General features: G+C 40.7%; 1 protein-coding gene across 7 annotated transcripts in view; it reads right to left on the bottom strand.

Moving 5' to 3' along the window:
- UBE4A (ubiquitination factor E4A) overlaps positions 1 to 14,154 on the bottom strand; it is a 39,704-nt gene that overhangs the window by 12,849 nt on the left and 12,701 nt on the right. For 3 of the 7 annotated variants that reach the window (XR_010147322.1, XM_009424256.5, XM_016922086.3), the window contains 10 exons: positions 13,705 to 13,864; positions 13,076 to 13,278; positions 12,661 to 12,870; positions 11,133 to 11,466; positions 9,632 to 9,752; positions 6,580 to 6,884; positions 4,806 to 4,938; positions 3,553 to 3,740; positions 1,605 to 1,705; positions 1,395 to 1,508 (listed from right to left, as the gene is read on the bottom strand). Coding sequence is in view for 5 of the 7 variants with exons in the window: in XM_009424256.5 (XP_009422531.1) it covers positions 1,395 to 1,508; positions 1,605 to 1,705; positions 3,553 to 3,740; positions 4,806 to 4,938; positions 6,580 to 6,884; positions 9,632 to 9,752; positions 11,133 to 11,466; positions 12,661 to 12,870; positions 13,076 to 13,278; positions 13,705 to 13,864 (1,869 nt within the window). In the remaining 2 variants the exon portion in view is untranslated. The remainder of the gene's footprint in view (positions 1 to 1,394; positions 1,509 to 1,604; positions 1,706 to 3,552; positions 3,741 to 4,805; positions 4,939 to 6,579; positions 6,885 to 9,631; positions 9,753 to 11,132; positions 11,467 to 12,660; positions 12,871 to 13,075; positions 13,279 to 13,704; positions 13,865 to 14,154) is intronic. The other 4 variants (XR_010147323.1, XM_001161348.5, XM_054662733.2 and 1 more) reach the window with 2 other exon arrangements.

Raw genomic sequence — 14,154 nt, 5'->3', positions numbered from 1 at the left:
CTGGGAAAACGAGGGACCATGTAAGAGACATGAGCCTTTATTTCTCAGCATAAGGCTGAAGCTCAAAAGAACTTTCAGGAAAAAAAGAAATTGTGGCTTCATACAGATTTGTTTCAGCTTGGGTAGATTCACAGGTAATTCCCCTAGAAATAGTATAGCATTGTGAAATGCAAAGAAGGATGAATAGTTTAATATATGAAACCCAGGCCAAGAAACAAAAAACTAAAAAACCCCACACTATAGTGAAAAAACAATGAATCCTTCCTGAAAGATGACAACAAATCCCCCCTGCCAAATTGCTTACAAAAAAATCAAAGCTCTATCACATATGCAAGATGCGTGGAAGAACCATAATTATTTAAAACTCTCTACCTCACGTCATCCTTCCTGTTGTAGCAAACAACTTGTTAAACTTACAGTCTCATGAAAATACCATCTGCTTCATGCTTTGTGTCACACACCTCTTGCTTAAAAGGGCCTGTTTGTAACAGGACCTATTCTCGCTTTTGAAGAAAACCTATCTTAAATCCTAAAGCGTAGGATTATGAAGAAATCAGATCAAACCTTTCTCACAAATTAAACACAAGCTACTCAGGGGATTGCTGATCATAAGGAGGAGCTCATGACTGTCTAAAGGCTACCCTCAGGATTTACCTGCTTCATCTCCCTTTAGGTCAGTGCCCTGTCCATCCTATACCCATCACAGGTAAGGGAAGTTTTGCTCTACAGACAGCCAAGTTTTTATGGGAGAAGTAAGCAGTTCCACCAGGGAAGGTTAAGGAAATAATACACTGAAGGAGCTGAGAGGCACCCAGCTGCATTTTATACTTTGTGAAACCTTTGTTTCACCATATAGCCAAGAATTTAGAAGGCAGTGGAAATATAAGAAGTATTGACAACTTGGAGCCTTTATATGAAAAAATAACCCAAATCAGAGATTTTCTTTCAAGTAGTGGTGCAAAAATCAGAATCTTTTAGGAAAGTGGGTTAAAAATCATTGTCTTAGTGAGATATTTTACTGACATGTTGGGATTATAAGGGTTGAAAGTCACTGACCAAAAGCAAGCTCCTCTGATTTCTTTCTGTAGTGCTGGCCTGATGAATTACTCCTGCCAGTACAACTTAGTTTGGCTTCACCATATGGTATTTTTGACTCTGCCAAAATGTCCATCTCATGATGCTTCAATGACCCTTGATCTTGGTCTCTAATGGAATGAACTAGAAAGCTCTATAATGACAAGCTTGGTGGTACACTACTAATCACAAATTTTTGGTGTTCAAGTCTGGTACTAGGGGCATAAGGACTGCTCTATGATTAAAAGGTAAAATGTATGTACTGCTGATGATTTGATGGTATGGAGAAGTTAAATCTTTTTTTTTTTTTTTTTTTTTACCTGTATGGCTTCATCCAAAAGGAAGATGGCATCATTCATTAGCAGGTTAAGAAAGCGGAGGAAAAGTGGGGGATTCATGGCTTCTAAATTCTTAGAGGCATAGTCAGCCAAATCCTGTAAGTCCCAGCCCACAAGAAAACCATTTTAGTACTGAATTACAACTCATTAGGGCTTATATAAAGCAACAGGTTTCATCAAAAACTCTCTCACCTTAATGCTCTCCCGATAGGTATCTGTCCCCCACATGTATCTTAGGATAGGATACATGGGACGGCGGTAATTAAACTTCTGTTCAAATTGATGGGGGTCTCCTGGAGTAAGGCAAGAGCGAAATATCAGCAAAGGCGGTGCCATAAGAGGAAGAGTTTATGCTTATGTGTAGTCATTTGCTTTGTAGTCATTTGCTTTTGAGTGTGTTAAGGCTACTAACAAAATCTGCCCTGGAGTTTCTAAAGGCCTAGAGTTACGGCCAAGTGTTTGCTCATTTCCTTACTGGTGAAGTAAGGGGGAGACAGAGATAAAGGATACCTTACTCTGCAAGAGACAAGTACCAAGCTGTAAAATAAAATTAAGGGAAACAAATGTTTCCATATCCAAACATGAGTACTTCTCAGGCTTTAAATGAGGGCTCAGGGCTGGCCATTATGGCAGTGAAAGCCATGTGCAGGACGGGACACTAAGCAATTCCCACATTCTTCACAGACAATATCCCAAACTGTGTAGCCAACAGGTTCTTGATTACTCTGAAAAATCAGGTCAGGAGCTAGAAATCTGAGGCTTATACTGCTTTTGAAATACCAAAGGTATTACTAGAGCTCCACAGGCTGGGTCATAATAAAGGAAGAGTGTAGGATTTGGAGTCAAAAGACCTACGTTTTCATTCTGGCTCTGCTTAATCTAAGTCTCTTAATCTTCTTCAGCTTCCACTTCCTCAGAAATAAAACAGAAATTGTACTCCATTACAACGCTTTGGTTGTATGGTCACATAACGAGATAACTGCAGTGATTTATTATACAATTTCTTATGTATTATAAAGATTTACATGCATTATTTCACTTAATCATCACTTTGACCCATTTTATAGATGAGGAAACTAAGGTTGATAGGTGAGCGAATTAAAAAAAACCAGAATCCAAATATGGAAAGGCGGCCAGTAAAATGTTAAATGCCTCTTTAAATGTTAGTTGTATTTATCATTGGATGGTAGATATCCCTTTAAAAAATGGTCTTCAACAACTTCTTAACATATCTTATTTACTGATTGAGACAGGGTACTGTTTAAACAAACACAGGGGCTCAGGGTTAGATAGAGAGGGAATGTTGCCTGCTGGTTTTTTTTTTGAGAGGGATTTCTTGCTCTGTCATCCAGGCTGGAGTGCAGTGGTGCGATCTCAGCTCACTGCCACCTCTGCCTCCCGAATTCAAGCAATTCTCGTGCCTCTGCCTCCTAAGTAGCTGGGATTACAGGCACCTGCCACCATGCCTGGGTAATTTTTGTATTTTTGTAGAGAATGGGTTTCACCATGTTGGCCAGGCTGGTCTCAAACTCAGGAGCTCAAGTGATCTGCCTACTTTGGCCTCCCAAAACGCTGGGATTACAAGCATGAGCCACTGTGCCTGTCCGCCTGCTGGTATTTTTAATCGAACCATTAGACAGTTGGAAAGTTAGATAGTCTGGTTAAGATAAAAGAATCTCTCAACCAATACACTGCCTCTTTATGCACTATTCTGTAATTTTAAGGCAGAGAAATATAAAGACCCAAATAGTCTAATTTGAGTCTGATTTGATGATGCAACATAATAAGGGTGTTGAATATGTAGATTTCTTTAGGTGACACAGACCTGATTCTACCACTTGGTAGTTTGTTATGACATGGACAAACTGATCTTTTGGGCAGTCATGTCTTCATATGTAAAACAAGAATAATTAAAAAATAAAAAATAAATAAAACAGGGATAATAGAGTGAAACTTTTCCGATGGTGACAATGGGATAATGTTAAAAAAAAAAAAAAGCACTTATCATCAAGCCTGGCATATAGTAGGTATTCAATAAGTAATGGCTTGACATTTCTTTGATATCCAAATACGGATCAAACTATGAAACTCCACTGGTATCAGCTTCCCAGTTCTGGGCTCAGCTTCATGACTGCTTTACCTGTAAATTCGATGTCCACAAAAACCTTGATTAGAGCCTCTGCAAGTTGGGGTGCATACTGAAAGTTGCAGAACACACGTTTCCGGTGGAATACACTGGATACCAAGGGATTTGGGGTCTGATCCAGGTGGGGCATCACTGCTTCCAACACTTCTGCTAGTTTGGCCCTCAGGTGGGGATTCTTCATTCTGCAAAATGGGCAAAAAGCAAGATGAGCAGATAAGCTTAACTCCAAATTTATGACTCTGTTCTCTCCACATAAGAATCAAAATCCACCCTAAACCATATTATAGGAAAAAAAAGGATCCACTTCTGCAGTTTTAAGTTTGTCAGTTTCTTGGTGCAGCTGGGCGGGGGGTGGGGTGGTGATGCAGGGTACATCATTTAACTCTTGAGTTGACAGCTTACCAAATAAGAGGGTGAGCACTTAAGTTTCTATTGAATGCTTAGCCATTGTTTACTTCTCTGTAATAATACATTATTTACTGCTTCCTATTCTCTGACAGTTTCATGTGGAATAAACTTGCCTTTTCAAGCTTTCTGAGGGTAAAGACTAGAATATAATTACGCTACATTACCCATGACGCATACAGTGTATGCATAATACTTGTTGACTTATGACTTCTCATTAGGTATGCTCAGCTCAGTGACGAAATGGCTTCTCTCTACTTATCACTGATACGGCTCAGGGAATTGTGGGTCATTCTCTTCATTGTGCAGCAAATCTTCACTTTTGTACACAGAGTTTCCACTTCCTTTAGCCTATGCATCAAAAAAATCAGGGAAGCAATTCTACAAGTCACAGTATCTTCCTTTGGAAAAGAGGACTAGAAGCTATGAGTGAGAAAACTTGAAATGAGAAATAACATTGACTTAAGTTTACTGCTCATCCAACTCAGAATAGCAAGAATAAGCTTTATTATCATATAATTATTAGAAGATCATTAGCACCTGGCTGCCACTGTTAAGTTTCTGGCATTACGTTAACTACTTTAACCAGGGACTGGCAGTGGAATTCCCATAAGATACTTATATGCAGGATTAAATTCTCTGTGGACAAAGTCCTTTGTTTATTATACCTCTCAACAGCGGGATTTCTGGCTACCCATATGGATGGTCAGGTGATTCCTTAATGTTACCATAACTTCTGAAGGCAACCCCTTATGATTCAGGCTTGTTTATTTCTTGGTTTAGAAGTCTTCTGAATGTTTTACAGCCTAAACAGTGACAGAACCAAGCTTTCAGCACTTCACCTTTCTATGCTTCCAGTGAAAATGGTGATAAAGTGAAGGACATGCTCCAGGGAATCTGCTGATGTCTCCAAAATGTCATCGGCAAAGCGGCGGAGAAAAATGAGAAAATCACCTAGGTTATCTGCAAAAAATTCTGAAAAAGAAAATATTCACTGGAATTAGCCAAACATCTGTATATCTGTACTAATAAACAACATTTAAATTCCTTTCACCCTACTTAATGAAGGTTAAAAAAAACCCTAAATGTTTTGTTGGTACTAGAGATGGTGATAAGTCAATAAATGTAAAATCTCCTTTAAATGTAAGTCAATTTAAATTTTTATTCAAGTAAATATATGAACAGTAATGACACAAAATGTTAACACACCAGTATACTAATATATACATTTTTACTCTCAAGGTTAACTGTGGTTTAAACCCTTCAGATGTGTGAGGACTCCCTAATAAAGATTAATATGTTAGGTGACCGTGGTAGCCAGACTCCAGGATGGTCCTCCAATGATCATTGCCTTTTGGTATTCATGACCTTATGCAGTCCCCTCCCACATTCACTCTTTCAGAGTAGAAGATAAACTCTGAGGCATACAGCAGATGTGATAGTATGTCATTTCCAAGATTAGGGTATAAAAGCTTACAGTCTCCATTTTGGTCACTTGCTCTGGGGGAAGCCAGCTGCCATATCATGAGTAGTATTTAGAAGACACGTACATGGCCTAGAAAAGAAGCTGCTGGCCAATAGCACAAGCAACTGAGGCCTGTCAACAACCACATGACTGGGCTTGTAAGTGGATCCTCCAGCCCTAGCAGAGTCCTCAGATTCCTAAGGCCCTGATTGACAGCTTGGCTATATAACTTCCTGAGGAACTCTGAGTCAGAACACTGCAGGTGAGTGAGCTGTTTGCAGTTGTTGTTGTTATTTTGTTTATTAATTAATTAATTTATTTTTTGAGACAGGGTCCTGCTGTCACCCAGGCTGGAGTACAGTAGTGCAATTATGGCTCACTGTGGCCTCAACTTCCTGGGCTCAAGCGATTCTCTCACTTCAGCCTCCTGAGTAGCTGGAACTACAAGTGTGCACCACCATGCCTGGCTAATTTTTTATTTTTTGTAGAGATAGGGTCTCTCTATGTTGCCCAGGCCAATCTTGAACTCCTGGGCTCAAGTAATCATCCTGTTTCGGCCTCCCAAAGTGCTGGGATTACAGGCGTGCACCATCATACCCGGTCTGTAGTTTTAAGCTGCTATGTTTTGGGGTAATCTGTTACTCAGCATGATATGACCAATACAATGGTTAAGAACACATAACCTGATTAGATTGACAACACCTGCCCACCCCTCAATGACTCAATGACACACACACACACGCGTACGCGCGCGCGCGCGCACACACACACACACACACACACACTCTTTCCCTTCTGAGTTAACCAACAGGAGCTAATTTTTTTTCTACAAAAAGGACGGGGAAAGTTAGATGAATGTGTAAGTTGAACAAATATTAATGATAGAAACTAACAGCTCTGAAAACTCTGATTACACTTAATCCTTTGAAGATGATTTTCTGATATGCATAGCAGGGGGACACAAGGTTGAGGGAACAAACTGTTAGTCCCCTAATACTTTGACCAGTAGATATTATCTAAGTTTGAGTTGTTTCTCCAAAAACAACTGAATGATAACGAAGAAAGGATATTTTGAGGATTAAACTTCCAAAGTGACCTACTTAAACTCAGAAGGCTATAAATAGGACATTCCCAAGGGAGAGCCTGCTTACCTGGCACATAAGCCAAAGAGCTGTAGCCATCTGGCAAAGGAAAGGTTAGCTCTATTGGCTGTGAGCCCTCATTGCCTATGGCCAGTTGAACCAGTAGAACAGCCATGGACACCTGCAAGTTTAGGCAGTTTTGTAGCATTTGTGGCTCTGTCATGGCAGTCTTGGTAGAAAGATAGATGGTCATCAGTCGTTCAAACTGCTCACGAAGATTGTCAGCAGCAGGGCTAGAACTTTGCTGAGCATCCCGCCAGGCAACCTGCAGCCGATGCAGATTTTGGTTGATTTTTACCATCTGATCGTGCAACCTGCCCCCAAGAAAGCAGAGGAGACTGGGTCAGGGAAAACAGAAAGTCACAAAAAAACAAATCCTCAATTATTTATCTAGCCTTCTCTTTAAGGATAGTAGGGAGTTGCAGTTGCAATGACACAGAAGGCACTCACAAAAGTTTTTGACAGGACACAGGCAGGGTGCACAGCAATGGGAAAATGCTGCCAAGTATTCAACACAATTGAAGCTAATTGCAAATAGTTAGCAGCCTTCAGTTGAAATGCACTATCCAAAGAAAGGCAGCTTGGTTGAGTAGGGTGTAGAATGGGTTGTTATTACATAAAATAATTATTAGGCAAAGTACAAGAAGCCCAGCAGGATAGTTTTACATCACACAAGGGCAATGATCATACTTTGATGCAATGATCATACTTTGATGGGGTTATATGGATAGTCTTTCTTTGGTTAGTAGAAAACTAAGCTGGTGAAAAGGGACTCTAGATTAGTAATGACCACATATAAACTAGTAGCCACCTGAGATGCAATCTAAGAGCAGCTTCCAGCTCTCTGTTGTTCAATATTAAATTAAATTATTCTTCAGAAAAGGTCAGCCTAATATTCTCTACTGAAAGGAAGACACATAATTCAAAGTTATGGATAATAGTCCAAAATCATTTCCTTTGGCCCTGTAGATAATGTCTTGAGCTAGTTAATATTGGGAAACTAGATGATATTCATTTTTTGTTTGAATCTAGGTAGCTGAGCAGCTTAAGCACATGCTGAACTTTTATCTACTGTCTTATTTAAAATGTCTATGATGGAGATTTCTCTCTAAAGACATAATTTCCTTCTTCCGGCAATGTGTTGACTGAGTAGTTTTGAAAAATGCTCTGCATCAATTCAGGTATCTTGAGAAGGCATTAAAAATTGCTATTCTTAGTGTCCCTTTCTATGACTGAGTTGCTGTTTTCTCCCTCTACTTATACCTGTCATAATCAGCTAAATCAAATTACAGAATAATGAATAGCCAGAACCAGAACTGTTTTTGGAAGTCATACATTCTAGTTCTAAAATCTTAACATTTCTAGAATCTTCTTTATCTAATGTCTTCTGTGGTCCTATTGATCTCATCAGCTCCCTTATAAACATTTCCTTAATATTTGCCACTTTTGTCTCTATCTGTAGAGTAGAACTTGGTCTTTTTTTTTTTAAATTAATTAATTTTTTTTTTTGAGACAGATTCTCGCCCTGTCGCCTAGGCTGGAGTGCAGTGACACCATCTCGGCTCACTGCAACCTCCGCCTCCCAGGTTCAAGCAATTCTCCTTCTTCAACCTCCCGAGTAGCTGGGACTACAGGCGCGTACCACCAAGCTGGGCTAATTTTTTGTATTTTTAGTAGAGACGGGGTTTCACCATGTTAGCTAGGACGGTCTTGATCTCCTGACCTTGTGATCCGCCTGCCTCAGCCTCCCAAAGTGCTGGGATTATAGGCATGAGCCACTGCGCCTGGCCGAACTTCATCTTTTATCACCAGGAGTAGTAATGAAATTTTTTTTTTTTTTGAGACAGGGTTTCACTATGTTGCCCAGGCTGGAGTGCAGTGGCGCAATCTCGGCTCACTGCAGTCTCAACATCCCAGGCTCAAGAGATCCTCCCACCTCAGCCTCGTGAGTAGCTGACACTACAGGCACACGCCACCATGCCCAGCTAATTTTTGTATATTTTGTAGAGACGGGGTTTTGCCATGTTGCCCAGGCTGGTCTCAAACTCCTGGGCTCAAGTGATCTGCCTGCCTCGGCCTCCCAAAGTGCTAAGGATTACAGGCATGAGCCACCACACCCGGCCAGTAATGAAAATTTAAGAGCAGAAAGTGCAATATAAAATGAAAACAATTCCACTTTCCCAGATCACAATAGGAAGACAGTGATTTAATTTTTAAAGTTTAACAGGTCAAAAGTTAAAAACAGGCCAGGCACAGTGGCTCATGCCTGTAATCCCAGCACTTTGGGAGGCCAAGGTGGTGGATCACCTGAGGTCAGGAGTTCGAGACCAGCCTGGCCAACACAGCGAAACCCCATCTCTACTAAAAAAATACAAAATCAGCTGGACATGGTGGTGCATGCCTGTAATCCCAGCTACTTGGGAGGATGAGGCAGAAGAATTGCTTGAACCCAGGAGGCGGAGGTTGCAGTGAGCAGAGAATGTGCCACTGTACTCCAGCCAAGGTGACAAGAGCGAAAATCCATTTCAACAACAACAACGACAACAATAAAAGTTAAAAACAAATTTAAGGAATCTGGACAAAGCTGATTCATGAAACACAAGTAAATTCATACAATGCCCCTTTTCTATTAGATTCTAATGTGAACCTTTAGAATAAGCTCAGATTATATCTGTAAGACTCTTCCTCTCTTTTTTTTTTTAAGAAACAGGTTATCACTCTGTCACCCAGGATGGAGTACAGTTGCACAATCATAGCTCACTGTGGCCTCCAACTCTTCGGCTAGAGCAATCCTCCTGCCTCAGCCTCTGAAGCAGCTAGGACTACAAGCATATGCCACCATGCCTGGCTAATTTTTTTTTTTTGGTAGAGATGGGGGTCTCACTTTCTTGCCCAGGTTGGTGGTCTTAAACTTCTGGCCTCAAGCAATCCTTCCGCCTTGGCCTCCCAAAATCCTGAGATTAAAGATGTGAGCTACTGTGCCTGGCCAAAGACTCAATTTCTACCTTCTAGTTATCAACACAACTAAACTGTTTTTTCCTAATGACATCAGAGGAGTTACCTGTGAAATCCCAAGTACAAGGTGTACTCTGTCAGAGCAAGGTTCTCTGTTACAAGGTTGTAGTTCTGTGGAAACTTCGGCTCCTGCACAGCTGGGATCAAACAGGTTTCTTTGTCCAAACCTCAAAGAAGTTAAAAAAAAAAAAAGAGGGTAAATGTCTTGTCACAGACATCTATCTTGGTCTCCAGTCTCCTCTTACACTCATTCAATTTCCATACTGTTAGCAGTGATATCTTCTTAAAAACATATCTTGTCATATTAGTTCTTTGTCTGAATATATCTTTTGGTTTCTCACCGTCTACAGAAATACAGTTAAATCTTTTTCATGAAATCACCAAAAATTAAAAGGAATACTACTATAGATTGTTTCAAGTGATAGGCAATAGATCATTTGTATTTATTTTGTGCTTTTCTGAATTTGACTATTTGCTTTTGAGCAGTTATCATGTTTACAATTAGTATTATAAAACTGGAATGAAATATACCAAAATTAAGAGTGATTTCACTTTGAATGGTAGGACTATGAGTCATTTATTTTCTCTTCATTTCTCTGTACTGTTTTCTCCAATCCAGCCCCACCTATCTTCCTCCCTTGATCCATTTCCTCCCCAACTCAACCCCATCTACCCCTTGCCCTAGCCACATTGAGCCTCTCACCATTCCTTAGTCAAGATTTTCCATAGCTTTGTACCTTTACACTTGCTTTTCTCTCTGTATAAAGGGACCCTCTTGCTTCTTTGCCTGGTAAAACCTAACTTGTCTCTCAAGACTCAGCTATGAAGACCTCCAACTTCTGCAGAATTGATTATTTACTCCCTCCTCTGTGCTCCCATAGCTTAGCCCTATACCATATTATAATTATCAGTTAATATATCTGCCTTCTGGAGCCTTTCAAAAAGGATGAGGACTCTGCTTTATTCATTTTTATAAACTATGAATGAATGAATATGCAAGGCTGCCAAATCCAGAGAGAAGGTCTCACTAAAGTACAACATTCAAAAGCTACCAGGTGTTTTTTTTTTTCTCTCAAACATCTGTCTTTAAAAAATTCTGGCTGGGCGTGGTGGCTCACGCCTGTAATCCCAGCACTTTGAGAGGCTGAGGCGGATGGATCATGAGGTCAAGAGATCGAGACTATCCTGGCCAACATGGTGAAACTCCGTCTCTATTAAAAACACACAAAATTAGCTGGGCGTGGTGGCGCGTGCCTGTAGTCCCAGCTACTCAGGAGGCTGAGGCAGGAGAATCGCTGGAACACGGGAGGCAGAGATTGCAGTGAGCCAAGATAGCGTCACTGCACTACAGCCTGAGTGACTGACAGAGTAAGACTCCATCTCAAAAAAAAAGAAAAAAAAATCTAAATAGCTCTTGTTTCTGCCTCATCTTTTTTTGAGAAAGGAACTCTGTGAAAAAGGATAATGGAGTGAATGCTTTACACGTTACACACACACACACACACACACACACACACACAGTTTTGAGAAGCCTGGTTCTCTCCTACCTCTCATGTGTACATTTTTAATTTTTCGTTCTTCATCATTCAACTCCTTGAGGGCACAGTATGTGGGATTAAAGGTGAGGAGCCGAGAGGATCTGGGTTTGCAAAATGGCTGGCATAGCTTCAGGAGAGCAGCACCCAGATTCAGAAAGAAAGCATCTGAGGCATACATTTGGAAAAAGATTTCTGGCATCTGATTGGCCCAAATCTTGGTGCGGCCTGCATTTGCATGCAAACAGTTTCCAAGCCAGGACAAGATACAGTGTTTGGTTTCTGGAGAGAGCTGGAGTAAGTTCTTCAGCATCTGGTAGATCTTTTCGTGGAACTGAGCCATGAACTGTTCAACCAGAAAACACAACCACAGAACGTTTCACAATCCTAAGAGTTTTTATTCCCAAACCTTAGCAACTGGCAGTTTCCAAAAATATGCTAATCCTAATCTTTCCCCTCACTCTCTGTGCCTCATCCCCTAATTTGATTTTAAAATATATTTCTGGGCACTTATAAGAGATTTTCTGATCAGCTGCCCAACTGCAGATGGCATTACACGGTATTAGAGCACAGGTCTGTAAATTTTTTCTGCAAAGGGCTAGACGATAAGGATTTCTGGCATTACTTGCCATACAGTGTCTGTAGCGATTATTCAACTCTATCACTGTAGTATGAATTCAAACCAGAAACAATACATATACTAATGGGCATGGCTATGTTCAATAAACCTTTATTTACAAAAACAGGTGGCAGGCCAGATTTGGCCACTGCTAGTTTGCCATGCCTTGCCTTAGAGAGTTGTAATGATTAATGATTAGGGGACTTAAACTATCCCCAATTCAATCATTCAATGCCTCATGTTGGCCAGACCTCTACTATAATTTATGTGAAGAAGCCCAAATAGAGAGGGCATAGGTGGAGACAGGAAAAGGAAGAAAAACTGGGTTTATAAGCTAGAGTTCAGTCAAAAGACTTTCAGAGCTAAAGTTATAGCTCAGTGAGAAAAATGAGGGTTGGGGAGAAGTAGCTGTAGCAGTGCTACAGCAAAGGGTAATGAGTAGCAGCAGCTCATTCTTACCCCACACATGCTGTTCTTAGCATATGCTACAAAGAGGGGATTGTTTTTTTTTGAGACAGAGTCTTGTTCTGTCATCCAGGCCGGAGCGTGATGATGCAATCATGGCTTACTGAAGTCTTGACCTCCCAGGCTCAAGTGATCCTCCCACCTCAGCCTCCCGAGTAGGTGGGACTACAGATGCTTGCCACCATGCCCACCTAAGTTTTGTATTTTTTTGTAGAGATGGGGGTCTCACTGTGTTGCCTAGGCTGGTTTCAAATTGAACTCCTGGGCTCAAGCGATCCTCCCACCTTGGCCTCCCAAAGTGCCGGGATTACAGGCTTGAGCTACCATGCCCAGTTTTAATTTATTTATGTGATGTAAAAGCCAACTAGATCAATTTGCTTTCCCAGAGAGGCTTGAGCAGCCTTATCTGTATCTGCTTTCTGAGAAAACTCTTTTAAGATCAGGGGGCTGGGATACCCTGGTAAACAGTTCTACCTGATGGATGTTGGCCTCCTGTACTTTGATCTCCTGGGGGCTGGAACGAGATGGATTCAAAAAGTAGCCATGATTTTCTACAACACCCGGAGTCTTTAATAAGCAGGAGATACTCAGAATTACTCCCAGCAAGGTCTTCTGGTACATTTGCCCATTGGTAGGGTCCTTGGGCTGAATGTATTCTACAAAAACCTGTAAGAGAAGACAAGTTCTGCTTATTCATCTTCATGGTGAGATAAGGTGATGGGGTGGGATGGCCTCAAAACAGTTAAGTTGATACAACAACCAAGCTATCTTTTTCTTATTTTATAGGTAGTATTATAGTGTCTTCAGGATAGGGAAGCATCATGTATTACACATCTAGCTCAACTGAATACATATCATCTTTCAGACCTACCTTTGCCATATCTTTTTGCCTAGTGAAATAGAGAAGAATATCCAGATATGCATACAAAAGGATCTGACAGAGCTCTAGATCTTTTATTCGGCCCAATAAAATATCAAACACTGGAATCATGACTTCTGGAAATGTTCTAACTTCCTCATCCAATATCAAGGCTTTAATGACCTCTTCCAGAAACTCAGTTACATCTTCAAAATCTAACAGAAGACAAATGAGAGAGAAAGGAGGGCACAAGAATTTTTATATGCCTTTACACACTAGCTCTTTACTTTCAATAATTCTTTTTTTTTTTTTTTTTTTTTTTAGAGGTGGGGGTCTTCTTTTTTTGCTCAGCCTGGAGTGTAGTGGCTATTCACAGGTGTGATTATAGCACACTACAGCCTCAAACTCCTGGGCTCAAGGGATCCTTCTGCCTCAGCCTCCAGAGTAAATGGGACTACGGGGGTGTGCTACCATGCCCAGCTTTATTCTATTGGTACTCAACCTCAAAGATCAAGATGTGAGCCCTCCTCCTTAATTTATACCAGAACCATAATGGCTCTGAGACTTTCTAATGCAATTAGTGAAATTTTAAATCTGAAAATCAAAATGTAGAAGCTTACAGATCTTGTTCATGTACTCACGGGCTCCCTGGATGGCTTCTAACATCAAATCTACCAGTTGCTCATGGATGTTTTGGTCAACATAGATCTCTGGGGTGAGAACAACTGTTCGGGTATTGGACACAGTGAGGTTTCTGCACTGCACTGCAAAGGGTAGCAGGTTCTCTGGAACTTTGGTAATCTGCAAACAGCATGAAGAAAAGAGGGACTATAGTCTAACTCTGTAATCTGGAACGAAAGTAGACATAGTGAATACAATAGAAGAGACATACTGGTCTCCTGTGGATGCTTGAAAATTAATTAGAGATTCCTTCCTTGGCTTAAGGAATCATCTAACTGCCTATTTAAAATTCCAAACCTGGAAATATCCGGCTTAGCCTACTCTAATATTTACATCTCAGTGGAAATGAATTCATGAGCCCTTTTCTGATTTTTGAGACAGAGTCTCGCTCTGTCACCCAGGCTGGAGTG

This window comes from Pan troglodytes, chromosome 9 (genome assembly GCF_028858775.2).
Source record: "Pan troglodytes isolate AG18354 chromosome 9, NHGRI_mPanTro3-v2.0_pri, whole genome shotgun sequence".
Lineage (NCBI taxonomy): Eukaryota > Metazoa > Chordata > Mammalia > Primates > Hominidae > Pan > Pan troglodytes.
This window is presented reverse-complemented; position numbering and strand designations above follow the sequence as displayed.